This window comes from Puntigrus tetrazona, chromosome 2 (genome assembly GCF_018831695.1).
Source record: "Puntigrus tetrazona isolate hp1 chromosome 2, ASM1883169v1, whole genome shotgun sequence".
Taxonomy (NCBI): domain Eukaryota; kingdom Metazoa; phylum Chordata; class Actinopteri; order Cypriniformes; family Cyprinidae; genus Puntigrus; species Puntigrus tetrazona.
In genome coordinates this window covers 23,667,403-23,684,022 of record NC_056700.1, presented here as the reverse complement: position 1 = coordinate 23,684,022, position 16,620 = coordinate 23,667,403, and the positions used below count along the sequence as shown (strand labels likewise).

At 37.4% G+C, this 16,620-nt stretch overlaps 1 protein-coding gene across 1 annotated transcript in view; it reads left to right on the top strand.

Annotated features, from left to right (window-relative positions):
- LOC122327366 (stonustoxin subunit alpha-like) overlaps nt 1-1,939 on the top strand; it is a 3,774-nt gene extending 1,835 nt beyond the window's left edge. Inside the window, exon 4 of the mRNA XM_043222684.1 lies at nt 627-1,939. Coding sequence (XP_043078619.1) covers nt 627-1,939 — 1,313 coding nt within the window. The remainder of the gene's footprint in view (nt 1-626) is intronic.
- The last annotated feature ends 14,681 nt before the right edge of the window (nt 1,940-16,620 follow it).

Genomic DNA, 16,620 nt, shown 5'->3' with positions numbered 1-16,620 from the left:
ATTTATGCACAGCTCTCACCACAGCATTTCAGTCAGGATGAGGTCTGGACTTAGACTGGTCTGTTGCAACCCCTCGATTCATTACTTTTTCTGTCATTCTGTTTTTAGATTAGCTGGTGTGCTTGGTGTGCTGCATCACAGAATCTTAGCCAAAATTTAGCTGTTTGGCACATTTGATTCTAGAATACTATGGTATACAGAGAAGTTAATGGTCAGCAATCACTGATTGCAGAAACAATTGCTTCTTTAAAGATTATGATGCCTTTCCTCTAGATATGCACCGATTGCAATTTTATCGGCTGATTCTGATTTAGTTTTTTATTTAACAAATAGTAGAGTAATGAGACCAAAGACTACCCTTGAAATTGCCAAACATATATCTAATTTTTAAGCACTATAGATACATCAGAGTCAGAGGCAAAATCCATCCACCGTGACGCTTGCTGTGAGAAATAAAAGCAAATTAATACAAAAGGTTATCACAGAATATATATATATATATATATATATATATATATATATATATATATATATATATATATATATATATATATATATATATATATATACATATATATAAAAACATAAAATGTTTTTATAATTATTTCTTTATGTATTTATTCAAGGAATAACCCTTTGGGATGCTGAGATGCTGCAGAAGAATATTAATGTACGACCACAGCCAAACACTGACTTCAAAATTATTGCCACGGATTCAAGTGAAGACAAAGCCAGTGCTCTTAATGTCTCTGCATCTCTTGAAGCCAGCTTTCTGTGTGGATTGGTCAGTGTGAAAGGATCAGCAGACTATTTAAATGACAAGAAATCATCGAAACATCAGTCTCGAGTTACCTTACACTATCATACAACCTCACGCTTCGAGCAGTTGACTATGGAGCATCTTGGAGCAGGGAATGTAAAGCACTGCAATATATTTCAGGAGGGCTCGGCCACTCATGTTGTTACGGCTCTACTTTATGGAGCTCAGGCTTTCTTTATTTTTGATCGTGAGGTTTCGTCTAATGAAAACCACCAAAACATACAAGGTAACCTCCAAGCATCAATCAAAAAAATACCTTTAATATCAATAGAGGGCCAGGCATCTTTGAAAATGAATGAAATGGAAAAAGATCAAATTGACAAGTTCAGTTGCACTTTTCATGGAGATTTTGCTTTGGAAAACAATCCGGTCTCATATGTTGATGCCATTAAAGTGTACTCAGAGCTACCAAAACTGTTGGGAGAGCATGGAGAAAATGCTGTGCCCATGACCGTGTGGCTTTACCCTCTGAAAAAACTAGATTCAGCAGCTGCTCAGTTAGTCAGAGAGATCAGTGTTAGCCTAATACGACGAGTCCAACGAATCATAGATGAACTGCATAACTGTGACATTCAATGTCAAGATCTGATGAGGGACAGTGTTGCCATTCAATTTCCTGAAATCACAGCTAAGATCAAAAAATGTAAAGTCCTCTGTTCGGATTATAAAATAGTTTTTCAGAAACAACTCTGCAGGGTTCTTCCATCCATAAGGGGTGGAGGTAAAGAAGAACAGGAGCTCATTGATGCCCTGAATGACAAAGAAAGATCCCCATTTAATGGTGCTCTGCTAACCAAGTATCTAAGTGAGCGAGAGCGAGAGATGAATGTTGTTAGATCGTACCTTGACATCATGAAAGACGTGCCTGTTCTTTCAACCAGCAACGAACTGGACAAAGTTGTCTTGAAGGCATCCAATAACTATGTGATTGCTTTTGCACTCACGTCCTTAAATGAAACTGAACCGTACCTTTCAGACATGGAGAATTACCTGAAGACACAATCTTGTAACAATGCAGAGGAAATAAGTTATGATCAAAAATCCTCAAAGAAGACAGAGAAATGGTTTTCATCAGGAGATGCAACTACATTGACCAGGAAACCATACAGGCCTTCCTAGATTTCAAAGAAGCCAATAAAGGTAGAACGAACATTGAATTCTGCATTGCATCAATACCAGATGAACTCAGTACTGCCTCTTCAATTCATGTTTATGAAAGAGGGAGACTCATCAGCTCACAATATGAGCTTCCCTCAAAACCACCAATACCGGTTTTCTTGAGTGCTGAGCATGACTGCATACATCTTCAAATAAAACCTCCTGAACATGGTGTTAGTTGTGTGGACTCGTACTGTATTTCATATCAGTCCGCACAGAGCTCTGAATGGACAGAGGTGTATACTGATGGGGTTTCTTACCAGGTCACTATCAAGCAGTTAAAACCCAATAAAGAGTACTGTTTTACCTGCAAGGCTGTGTGTCGTCCAGGAGTGAGTCTGACAAGTGACACAACATCATTCTTCAGGACTCGTCCTTGTGCTCCTCCAGGAGCACCTACAGTAAAACAAGTAGAATCTGAGACTGCGACTGTAGTCTGGAACGTCCCTACATCTGTGGGTGAGGATGTTCTGATCACTGGATACATGCTGGAGTACAGAGAATGCCCAAAGGATCAGGAAAATGAAAAACCTTGGAAGTCTGTGAAATCTACAAACAGGGAGTGCACTCTTCAGGGAATGAAACAAGACACATATTACACAGTCAGAGTTTTTGCAAACTGTGCTAATGATGGAATGAGTCTTCCCAGTCCTGAAACTGTGTTTTCAGCCAGTTTTAAGGTTAAAGAGTCAAATAAGGATGGGAGTGGTTTGTTCTTGAATCAATCTTCACGAATAAAAAAGGGCAATCCATCAGTCTATTCACTGATACTACACCAAAAAATTTCAGAGAATGTTAGTTTTAATCAGTATGTTTTCGGAAGAAAAGTGGAAGATGTGAAAAACAAAGTAATTCTTCTTTTGGGATCAACAGGTGCAGGAAAAACCACACTCATTAATGTGATGGCCAACTACATACTGGGTGTAAAGTGGCAGGATGCATATCGCTTCAAACTAATCAATGAAGTGACCAATCGCACACAGGCCGAGAGTCAGACATCTATCGTCTCCTCTTTTGAGCTGTACAATCAGCCTGGCTTTCAAATTCCCTACTCCCTTACAATTGTAGATACACCAGGATTTGGTGATACAAGAGGAATCGCACATGATAAACTGATTACAGAGCAGATCAAAAGCTTTCTCTGTAGCCCTTTGGGAATCAATCACATTGATGCCATTTGCTTTGTTGTCCAAGCCTCTCTTGCCCGCCTGAGTGCCAACCAGAAGTACATCTTTGACTCAATCTTATCAATTTTCGGCAAAGATGTTGCAGAGAACATCCTAGTTTTAGTGACATTTGCAGATGGCAACGACATCCCAGTTCTAGAAGCAATTAAAGCAGCAGATCTGCCCTGTCAAAAGAATAAAAAGGGACAACCCACCCATTTTAAGTTCAACAATTCAGCTGTGTATGCAGACAAAAAAATAGAAGCACCTACAACCTCTAACAGTGATTCAGATGATAATGAAGATGATGGAGGAGATAAACTGACAGAGCTTGTCTGGGACAACACCTTCAAACAGATGAAGGCTTTATTCAAGACACTTGGAGCCATTGAAAGTAAAGATCTAACACTGACTATAAAGGTCTTGGAGGAACGAGAGCGTCTTGAGAAAGCCATGGCAAGTCTGACCCCTCAAATAACTGCTGGTCTCTCTAAAATGAGTGAGATAAAAAAATTTAAGAAATATTTGGAAAGTGAGAGTGAAAACATGGCACAAAATGAGAATTTTGAACAAGAGGTAGAGGTGATGAAAGCAAACAGAAGCCCTGTAAACTGTTTTACAATGAATTGCAACACCTGCTTCTTCACCTGTCACTCCAACTGCTTCCTCCCTGCAGAAGATGCTGTGCAAACTTGTGCTGTGATGGAGAATAACCACTGCATTATCTGCCCTGAAAACTGCCATTACTCTGCTCATTCAAGGGAAAATTTCATGTGGACGTATGAAACAAAAATAGAGAAGAAAACCATTAAAGAGCTAAAAGACAACTTCATGGCTGCTAAAGGAAGGTTCATGGACTCTAGACAGATGCTTGACGCACTTGAAAACGAACTCCTTGGAATTGAGGACAAACTAATGAAGTTGATTAAATTGTCCTCTGATTGCTTAAGAAGATTAGATGAATTTGCACTGAAGCCAAAATCTCTCTCTACAGCTGAATATCTTGAAATCCTGATTAAAACCGAGAAAGAGGAGAAAAGTCCTGGCTTTGAGGACCGCATTGTTGGACTTGAGAAGATGAAACAAGAAACGCTCATCCTGGAAAAGATTGCTAACGGAGAAAGTTTGCTTGAAAAAGAACGCAAGATCATGGTGGAGAGAGAGAAGAGAATAAAAAAGGTTGCCCTGAAACTTCTGAAAATAAAGAAAGCAGTTGCTACCTTACAGCGGCAGAGCACTGATTAAAACATATGATTAAAAGGATGCAAGCTCTTGACAAGGAAGGAGATGTCTAAAACAAAATTAAAGCTGATTACAAGAGAAAAAAAACATTTGCTCTAACATAATTTTCATTAACAAACATGAATGCTTCATGTGGATCAAACTTCATCAAGAATACTGAATTTAAGAGCAATTTAATAATGAAACATGTTTTATTTTTAATGTTGAATGTTTAATTCTTAACGTTACTTTGGATTAAAAAAAAACTGTAAATGTAAAAGAATTTATTGTCTTTGTGTTCAGTCTACTGAAATCATCTAAACATTAAAATATTAAAATACACATTTCTATAAATATGGTGTCATAAATGGTTTCATTATTTTCTTTCAGGTTTTCAGGAAATTAAGCTCTATTACCATTGCTTAAAAAATTTGACATTGCCCTCCTGCAAATGTAATTTCAATAACAAAATCAACTTACGCTTATGGCCACAAAAAATAAAAAATAAAAAATAAATGCAACAAATATATACATAAGATGTTCTGAAATCAATGTAAATATTCTGATCTGATTATTAACAAATATACTATGCAGAATTTTTTTTAAATGCAGGAGTATTTAAATTTATATTATTAAGTTTTTAATACAAGGGTGGCTTGCCCCCTTCAGGTTGTTGGGGAGTTCCTGCCTTTAGTATCTTGGGGTCTTGTTCACGAGTGAGGGAAGGATGGAACGAGAAATCGACAGACGGATCGGTGCAGCTTCTGCAGTAATGCGGTCACTGTACCGGACTGTCATGATGAAGAAGGAGCTGAGACAGAAGGCGAAGCTCTCGATTTACTGGTCAATCTTCGTTCCTACTCTTACCTAAGGTCATGAGCTTTGGGTCATGACCGAAAGGATGAGATCCCGGATACAAGCGGCCGAAATGAGTTTCCTCTGTAAGGTGGCTGGGTGCTTCCTTAGAGATAGGGTGAGGAGTTCAGTCACTCGGGAGGAGTTTGGAGTAAATCCACTGCTCCTCCACATTGAGAGAGGCCAGCTGAGGTGGCTTGGGCATCTGTTCCAGATGCCTCCTGGATGCCTCCCAATGGAGGTGTTCCAGGCATGTCCCACCGGGAGGAGGCCCTGGGGAAGACCTAGGACACGCTGGAGGGACTATGTCTCTTGGCTGGCCTGGGAGCGCCTTGGTGTTCCCCCGGAAAAGCTGGAGGAAGTGTCTGGGGAGAGGGAAGTCTGGGCGTCCCTGCTTAGACTGTTGACCCCGCAACCCGGCCCCCGGATAAGCGGTAGTAAATGGAATGGAATGGAAAGTTTATAAATGTATAATGTATTATAAATACATTATAATATTGGCATAAAAATAATACACAATGTACTTCCTCAAGCCCACTGGCAGATGGCGACAAACTATTATGAGAAAGCTAGAAATGCAAACCAGCATCTGTTCACATAATGGGCAAACTGCATTTTGAGTCCTTGAAGAGCAGTTTCTAGAACATACTTGGGCTCTGATGGTGCTTGATTAGTTTAATCTCCAGCTGAAGTGCTGCTCCACGTGCAGCCAGCCGCTCAATCACTTCAGCTTAATAAACAAGACCACCAAACACAGGAAAGATCCAATATAAACTCACTCATTACCATGCCAACAGGGAAACCAGGCAGGAAATGTCTCATGAAGCTCACTCCCATCTGGTTATGGATGTAAACCTATAATAAAGCTAATGGACATGTAGGTCAAATTCTGTGAAACGATTATTAATAAAGACATCGAGGACATCATGAAATTTCAAACAGATTTGTTTGAGCAGATATTTTTAGAATTGTACGTGACAGGATTGCAGCGGCTTGGCAATTTTTGAGAGGAAAGGAACAATTGCACAGGATATCTCAGAGAAGGAATTCAAAATAAAAGAAAACCAACTAATGTAAAACTCATTGAATTGAAAAAAACCCAATGGTGGTAGAGAATAAATGGTCTATTCTGATGTGTGTATTTGTTTGGGAATTTGAGGGATTATTTATTTTGGTTTGGTCAGGTCACAGGTTGTCTGTCTTCCTGTTAAAGTAGCTGCTTCCTGAGGTGTTCATTGAGTCAAACTCTATTTCTAGTCCAAACAGAAAATGCACAGAGAACACTCTTGTACAAAATCTCCCTGTAATACATCAGAAAATCTAAATCTCCTAACAGAAAAACAAATCAGCTGCAAGCAAAAATCTAATTGAAGGTTTTTTACTACAATAATAATGGGAATTTCACACACATAAACAAAGAGCAATGAGAAATTGCATACAAAAAACGTAAAATATACAGTATAAGGCTGATTTACAGGGGTTGAGTTTTTTTTTACGGTGTATGACATTTTCTACCAACAGACTTACCGTACCGTTATCTGTCCCTTTACCATCCAAATCCATCTAATGTCACATATTTCAATCTTTCTCTCACTATCTGCTAAATTGCATAGGGAATCTCAGAGCATTTTGAATCCAGCAGGAGGAGGATGATATGCCGCCAGCTAGAGCTGAACGGCTTCATAGGTGGCGATCTGGCACAGAGATGCTGCAGAGATTTGCAGAATGTCATCTCTCAGATTTGGTGGAGAATTTATATTTTGCATCTGTTTTCTAACAGTTATGTATCTGGAATTCCCAAAAGAATGCAACAAATCTCTTTCATTGTAAGATGAGGGTGAATATAAATATTTTAAACATATAAAATGTAAATAAGTATTTTTAGATTTTGATAAATACAAATAGTGCTCTGATTCAAGAAACCAGCATCTGCAAATTATTTTAACAAACGCAAACCCTTGTTATTAAAACACAGGTTTAATATGTGAACCCTGGCATATTTTTTATTACATTGATATAGGTAAGTATTGCCGTGTTTTTTTTTTTTATTGCAATTGATGGAAATAAGCCCTAGACCAAATCCAACCCTAAAGTGGTATGTACTTACTTTTACTTATTTCGTGCCTTGCTAAAAAGTGTGCCAAGGTGCGTTTATGCCACAAGACCAGGTAGCACTTAGCCAGTGTCTGCTAATACACAATATTGTTTTCCAGTGTGAAGGCTATGGTTATCTTTATAGTTATCTTATTGTGCTTGGTGTGAACGGGGCTCATTGAAACTTGTTATAGCACTCGCGTGCCATTGCTCTTTTGTTGATTTCGATTGCTTCCATTGTCCTCATTAGTAAGTCACTTTGGATAAAAGCATCTGCTAAATGGCTAAATGTAAAAATAAAGCCGGAGATTGTAAGAAAAGAGTGATATAGGCTGCAGGTTGTGAAATGCATATTATAGAAGGAGACAGAGCAATAGAGTTGGACCAAACTTTATGTATGATACCAGACATACAAAAAACAAGCATGCAGTCTTGCTGTGTGTGTGTGTGTGTACACACCTCTGTGAACTCTAGTTAAAATGTTTGAGAAAACCGGATTCAGAAGTATGTGTGAGAAGTGACGGGGGAATGATTTAGGTTTTACAGTGTTCCATATACTGTCAGAAATACTGATAACACAGACCCAGCCATAAAGGTCATCAGTCTTTTTATGTCTAGGTTGTCGAAGCATAGGCTATTTTTTTTTTCTTCAGATCACAGTTCAACTGAAAACGTTTGTTTCTATCTCAGTCAGACCTGTGAACATCAGTATTGATCTCAGTGATCTTCTTGTGCCTGGATGGAAGCATCCATCGTCACCATGTTTTAAATTATAGTTTCTGGTTATTAGCTTCTTGATGTTAAAATGATAACATTACAGAGAACAGTGCAAAAGCTTGTAAGCTTGTAAACAATTACAAGCAACATTTATTGAGATTATTCTGTGCACTTTTGGAGTTAATAATTTTTATTCCATTTTGTAGAGCCAAATTGTTGAGTCAACTCAATTATTATGAATGCAAAATAACTCCTAAACAAAATGTGCATGTAATTTTACCTGTGCTGTGTCAACAACAGTGTGAGACGATACCAGCCTCTCATCTATCAAATCACAGCACTTCTACACCACACCCCTCTATAAAAGTGCAGTGTTCTAGTAAACTCTGTAAACTCCAGCTGAGTTCTGAAGAGGTAACAACACTGAAAAACTACTAAAGTATCAAGGAGAATTGGGTATGTCAATTCATTTTTATCTTATGTTCTAAATAACTTATTTTTCCAGTTATCGAATCAAGCTCCAGTTAATAAAATAAATGCTGTTCCTGAGAGCCTCAAGACCATACACATCAAATAAAACAGGAAACAAATTTATATTAAAGTAACTCCTTTTTTTTTTCCAGAGGATCACCGCATGCCAAGTAAGATTATGAATAATTGTATATGAAAAGTCATGTATATGAAAAGAATGTAATGAAAAGCTTTGTATTCTCATGTTTTCTTAATCTGTATTGCATCCAAAAAAGAACACCAATACTATTAACTATTAACCACAAAGATTTCTAAATACATGTTTGTTCACTTTAAATAAGATATTATCACATTTGTTTTTGTCACTGCTGAAGTGACCTTGATGCATGATACACTTTGATAAAATTTCTTTGCTTGTTGTACTGTTTACTTATAATAAACACATAATCTGTGGAAAATAGAAACCAAATCAACAGGTTGTCATTTGACTTCAGAGGATCTGAAATACGCCTACATTACGTGACAAGATGCTGAAAAAAAATCTTTCAACCATATATCGAACAAGATTTCTAAATGACTGTGTACAAAAATCTAACAAAATAATAATGCATTTAATAAAACAAACTTACAGAATTAACCTGCTTTCTGTCTCTTTCCAAAATACAGTAGGTTAATATTATATAGGGAATGTTTGAACATGGGGGTCAAAACCATTAAAAGTACCATTACACATTCTAGTAGTACTGCCATGCTCTTTATTGTTCATCTGTTATTGCTATTTTATTTTTCATTTAAGGAATTGTAATTGTAAAGATTGTAAACCTATATACTTATATGACCACCAAAAGACTTTGAACGCCATAAAAAACAACATTGCTGGTTCCAACTTTTCTGTTGTTTAGTTATCTACCTGCTAGAAAGATAATCAAGCATTAATGCTTTTCTGCTTGCAGATTTACGGATTTAAATATTGCAAGAAGGCATTTATTGCAAGAGATTTATTGCCTACCCAATCACAGTATTGAAAGGAGTGGCCCTGAATCACTCTATAAAACCACAGTTGATAGATGTAAAGCAACAGTATAAACCTCAAGGGACAAATCGTTCTGGAGTAATGTAGTGTGGGGAAAAAAGGTATGTTGCTTAAATTAGAATAATTTCTGTCAATTATGAACCGAATTTCAAATGTCGTAATTATTGTTAAATCTTTAAAAGACAAAAGTAAACTTTATAATGAAAGTATTTTAACTACACTTCTCATCTGCGATCCTGGGACACAGTGGTGGGCCATTTATTTTCCCATTAATATGTATTAAACACTCCAATAGTCTATTCTCTTTATTCCATAGCTGTTCTCTTGGATGCGCTGCTTCCAGTAGTGTATGTTTACGTTAAAGCTTTTATCCAATCATATTTCAGCAATCAAAAATTCAAAAATCTAATTCAAACTAAATTTGAAATGCAATACAGGGAATTATGGAAAATTTATTTTATGTACATTATGCATATTATATTACTGTCTACAGTATATTAAGACTTATTTTGTACATTTTTAGAAAGATGTCGGACTCTGAGACCATTGAACTGGCTGGTCTTGGCCGCCCTTTTCAATTAGGAATGCTTTATGACTGCCGAAGAGACTGTCTTATTCCAGGTAAAAACATTTCCAAAGTTTTCAATTTGAATTATATGTATAACTAAACATGACATGTTTCAAAACTGAAATGGCACAGGAAACACTTCACCTTTTGTCATGGCAGATGCACAAAATACACAAAGTTCTTGAAAATAATGTTGTTTTGTGCATCTAAAAAAACTTTAGGTGGCGAAACAGCATTTGTTTAGACTTTAAATATGTAGTTTGTTAATAAATATAATGCCTATTTAAAAATTTGCTTCAATATTTTTGCAGCGGTCTCTATAGTGGTTAAACAGTAGACTTGTTTTACATTTATATGCAACGACTTCCTGGGTTTCTTCTTTGGTGCATATACGTATGGAGTTTCCAGGAAAGGGTGCCCTCTGGTCTTGAGATGGAGATGTGCTTCACTGAAAGATACTCATAATAAATCACAACTTCTTTCTAATTGCTATTTCCATTTCACATCGATTTATCATGCAGCCTTAAGCCATATTGTGCCAGAATGCCCACTACACACCAGTTTACTGGTGAAGATGAGATTTGTTGACAGTATAGTGTCCCTATCATTATACTGGGGCATTAGAACCCAAACAAACCACAGGGTGAGCACCCTCTGCTGGCCTCACTGACACCTCTTCCAGCAACAAGCTAACTCTCCCGGGAGGTCTTCCATCCGGGTACTGACTAGACTAGACTCTGGTTAGGTTCAGTGGGCAACCAGTATTGGGCCGGAGGGTGGTATGACTACCAATAAAATCTCAGCTTTCTTATTTGATATATATTTTAAAAAGAAATCCAAACAAATACAGTTTTGTGGCTCTTTAATATGTTGTGACATAATGCCCTCAAAATTATCAAAGTTTGTCGATATATAGCCATATTTAATGGCTATGTGTGTGATATTTAGTTTGAACAACCGTTCAACAGTTACTGTGCAAATACATAACTAACAGTGTCTTTAAAAAAAGCCTAATTTGTTCAGAACTACTTGCTTCTGCCACAGATTCAAGATCTCATCTTGACAGTTTAACAGCAGAGCCCAAGCTGTAACTAATTTAAAAGTCACTTTAAAACTGGTAACAAAGAGATGGATTTTATGTATTTTAAGAGAGATATTGACAGCATTCATTTATCAGCTTAGTATCATATTTACAATAAAAATATTAGTTTGAATATCCACTGAGGAAAGCTATATCTTTGTCATACTATCTTTTCATCTGTTAAGGGTGAATTCCAATAACAGTGAAAGTTGTTGAAGGTAAAAAAATAACTTCCTTGGTTACAACAGCATTTCAGTCTCTTTAAAATAAAAAGTCACTTCTATTGCCAAACTCTTGTCGCCAACTAAGTAGTGGAACAGTGTAACTTTCCCAATACTAAAAAGTAGTATTTAAAAATAGTATTATCTATTTTGACGAGTGTCCCAAAGGGGAATCAGCGTCGCCCCTGGGAACAGGAAACAAGAAAAATTATGAATTGTTATTACTCAATAACTAAACAACAAAAGCCATAATAAAAGTTACTATGCAGTACAGCCAAAAGTACAAAGGCAGTTCTCTGATACACAGTACTGAAGTTACATAAAATATAACATGATGAGATTTCACCCTCTGCCAAAACAATTTGCTCTGGAACAAATAATAGAGTAATGAGACCAAAGATGAGCCGTGAGATTTACCCAAAACAAATGATATCTCATGTTTAACCACTAGAGAGACAACAGAGCAAGCAGCAAATTCCAGAAGATCTGGCTGAGACAAGAATGTTCTCTGTCGACCTGGAGCTCAAATCTCAAAAAAAAAAAACTTTTAAACTTTTTAAAACACATTTAAAAAAATAGATGTATAAAAATAAATACAATAATATACATTTTTTTTTAAATTAATGCATATTTAACATGTTTTTTAAATTGTATTTATTTAAGGAATAACCCTTTGGGATGCTGAGCTGCTGCAGAAGAATATTAATGTACGACCACAGCCAAACACTGACTTCAAAATTATTGACACGGATTCAAGTGAAGACAAAGCCAGTGCTCTTAATGTCTCTGCATCTCTTGAAGCCAGCTTTCTGTGTGGATTGGTCAGTGTGAAAGGATCAGCAGACTATTTAAATAACAAGAAATCATCGAAACATCAGTCTCGAGTTACCTTACACTATCATACAACCTCACGCTTCGAGCAGTTGACTATGGAGCATCTTGGAGCAGGGAATGTAAAGCACTGCAATATATTTCAGGAGGGCTCGGCCACTCATGTTGTTACGGCTCTACTGTATGGAGCTCAGGCTTTCTTTATTTTTGATCGTGAGGTTTCGTCTAATGAAAACCACCAAAACATACAAGGTGACCTCCAAGCATCAATCAAAAAGATACCTTTAATATCAATAGAGGGCCAAGCATCTTTGAAAATGAATGAAATGGAAAAAGATCAAATTGACAAGTTCAGTTGCACTTTTCATGGAGATTTTGCTCTGGAAAACAATCCGGTCTCCTATGTTGATGCCATTAAAGTGTACTCAGAGCTACCAAAACTGTTGGGAGAACATGGAGAAAATGCTGTGCCCATGACCGTGTGGCTTTACCCTCTGAAAAAACTAGATTCAGCAGCTGCTCAGCTAGTCAGAGAGATCAGTGTTAGCCTAATACGACGACTCCAACGAATCATAGATGAACTGCATAACTGTGACATTCAATGTCAAGATCTGATGAGGGACAGTGTTGCCATTCAATTCCCTGAAATCACAGCTAAGATCAAAAAATGTAAAGCCCTCTGTTCGGATTATAAAATAGTTTTTCAGAAACACCTCTGCAGGGTTCTTCCATCCATAAGGGGTGGAGGTAAAGAAGAACAGGAGCTCATTGATGCCCTGAATGACAAAGAAAGATCCCCATTTAATGGTGCTCTGCTAACCACGTATCTAAGTGAGCGAGAGCGAGAGATGAATGTTGTTAGATCGTACCTTGACATCATGAAAGACGTGCCTGTTCTTTCATCCAGCAACGAAATGGACAAAGTTGTCTTGAAGGCATCCAATAACTATGTGATTGCTTTTGCACTCACGTCCTTAAATGAAACTGAACCGTACCTTTCAGACATGGAGAATTACCTGAAGACACAATCTTGTAACAATGCAGAGGAAATAAGTTATGATCAAAAATCCTCAAAGAAGACAGAGAAATGGTTTTCATCAGGAGATGCAACTACATTGACCAGGGAAACCATACAGGCCTTCCTAGATTTCAAAGAAGCCAATAAAGGTAGAACGAACATTGAATTCTGCATTGCATCAATACCAGATGAACTCAGTACTGCCTCTTCAATTCATGTTTATGAAAGAGGGAGACTTATTAGCTCACAATATGAGCTTCCTCAAAACCACCAATACCGGTTTTCTTGAGTGCTGAGCATGACTGCATACATCTTCAAATAAAACCTCCTGAACATGGTGTTAGTTGTGTGGACTCGTACTGTATTTCATATCAGTCCGCACAGAGCTCTGAATGGACAGAGGTGTATACTGATGGGGTTTCTTACCAGGTCACTATCAAGCAGTTAAAACCCAATAAAGAGTACTGTTTTACCTGCAAGGCTGTGTGTCGTCCAGGAGTGAGTCTGACAAGTGACACAACATCATTCTTCAGGACTCGTCCTTGTGCTCCTCCAGGAGCACCTACAGTAAAACAAGTAGAATCTGAGACTGCGACTGTAGTCTGGAACGTCCCTACATCTGTGGGTGAGGATGTTCTGATCACTGGATACATGCTGGAGTACAGAGAATGCCCAAAGGATCAGGAAAATGAAAAACCTTGGAAGTCTGTGAAATCTACAAACAGGGAGTGCACTCTTCAGGGAATGAAACAAGACACATATTACACAGTCAGAGTTTTTGCAAACTGCACTAATGATGGAATGAGTCTCCCAAGTCCTGAAACTGTGTTTTCAGTCAGTTTTAAGGTTAAAGAATCAAATAAGGATGGGAGTGGTTTGTTCTTGAATCAATCTTCACGAATAAAAAAGGGCAATCCATCAGTCTATTCACTGATACTACACCAAAAAATTTCAGAGAATGTTAGTTTTAATCAGTATGTTTTCGGGGGAGAAAAGTGGAAGATGTTAAAAACAAAGTAATTCTGCTTTTGGGATCAACTGGTGCAGGAAAAACCACACTCATTAATGTGATGGCCAACTACATACTGGGTGTAAAGTGGCAGGATGCATATCGCTTCAAACTAATCAATGAAGTGACCAATCGCACACAGGCCGAAAGTCAGACATCTACCGTCTCCTCTTTTGAGCTGTACAATCAGCCTGGCTTTCAAATTCCCTACTCCCTTACAATTGTAGATACACCAGGATTTGGTGATACAAGAGGAATCGCACATGATAAACTGATTACAGAGCAGATCAAAAGCTTTCTCTGTAGCCCTTTGGGAATCAATCACATTGATGCCATTTGCTTTGTTGTCCAAGCCTCTCTTGCCCGCCTGAGTGCCAACCAGAAGTACATCTTTGACTCAATCTTATCAATTTTCGGCAAAGATGTTGCAGAGAACATCATAGTTTTAGTGACATTTGCAGATGGCAACGACATCCCAGTTCTAGAAGCAATTAAAGCAGCAGATCTGCCCTGTCAAAAGAATAAAAAGGGACAACCCACCCATTTTAAGTTCAACAATTCAGCTGTGTATGCAGACAAAAAAATAGAAGCAACTACAACATCTAACAATGATTCAGATGATAATGATGATGAAGATGATGGAGGAGATAAACTGTCAGAGCTTGTCTGGGACAAGACCTTCAAACAGATGAAGGCTTTTTTCAAGACACTTGGGGCCATTGAAAGCAAAGATCTAACACTGACTATAAAGGTCTTGGAGGAACGAGAGCGTCTTGAGAAAGCCATGGCAAGTCTGACCCCTCAAATAACTGCTGGTCTCTCTAAAATGAGTGAGATACAAAAATTTAAGAAATATTTGGAAAGTGAGAGTGAAAACATGGCACAAAATGAGAATTTTGAACAAGAGGTAGAGGTGATGAAAGCAAACAGAAACCCTGTAAACTGTTTTACAATGAATTGCAACACCTGCTTTTTCACCTGTCACTCCAACTGCTTCCTCCCTGCAGAAGATGCTGTGCAAACTTGTGCTGTGATGGAGAATAACCACTGCATTATCTGCCCTGAACACTGCCATTACTCTGCTCATTCAAGGGAAAATTTCATGTGGACATATGAAACAAAAATAGAGAAGAAAACCATTAAAGAGCTAAAAGACAACTTCATGGCTGCTAAAGGAAAGTTCATGGACTCAAAGCAAATGCTTGATGAACTTGAAAATGAATTCCTTGGAATTGAGGACAAACTAATGAAGTTGTCTAAATTGTCCTCTGATTGCTTAAGAAGATTAGATGAATTTGCACTGAAGCCAAAATCTCTCTCTACAGCTGAATATCTTGAAATCCTGATTAAAACCGAGAAAGAGGAGAAAAGTCCTGGCTTTGAGGACCGCATTGTTGGACTTGAGAAGATGAAACAAGAAACGCTTATCCTGGAAAAGATTGCTAACGGAGAAAGTTTGCTTGAAAAAGAACGCAAGATCATGGTGGAGAGAGAGAAGAGAATAAGAAAGGTTGCCCTGAAACTTCTGAAAATAAAGAAAGCAGTTGATACCTTACAGCGGCAGAGCACTGATTAAAACATATGATTTGCAAAGATGCAAGCTGTTGACAAGGAAGGAAATGTCTAAAACAAAATTAAAGCTGATTACAAGAGAAAAAATACAATTGCTCTAACATAGTGTTCCTTAACAGACATGTTCTTCATGTGGATCAAACTTCATCAAGAATAGAGAACATCAAGAATACTGAGTTTAAGAGTAATTTAATAATGAAACATTTTTTATTTCAAATTTTCATGTTACTTTGTATTTAAAAAAACTGTGATGTAAAAGAAGTTATTGTCTTTGTGTTCAGTCTACTGAAATCATCCAAACATTAAAATACTAAAATACACATTTCTATAAATATGGTGTCATAAATGGTTTCATTACCTTCCTTCAGGTTTTCAAGAAATTAAGCTCTATTACTATTGCTTAAAATCTTTGACATTATGAAATATGGATTGCCCTCCTGCAAATGTTCAATGTAATTTCAATAACAAAATCAACTTATGCTTATGGCCACAAGCACACTGTAGAGTTTCAGGAGTGACACAATGTGTGAAGAAATAAATGCAACAAAAATATACATAAGATGTTCTGAAATCAATGTAAATATTCTGATTTGATTATTAACAAATATACTATGCAGAAATTTTTTTTTAAATGCAGAGTATATCAATTTATATTATTAAGTTTTTAATACAAGGGTGGCTTGCCCCCTTCAGGTTGTTGGGGAGTTCCTGCCTCAGGTGGAGGAGTTTCAGTATCTTGGGGTCTTGTTCACGAGTGAGGGAAGGATGCAACGAGAGATCAACAG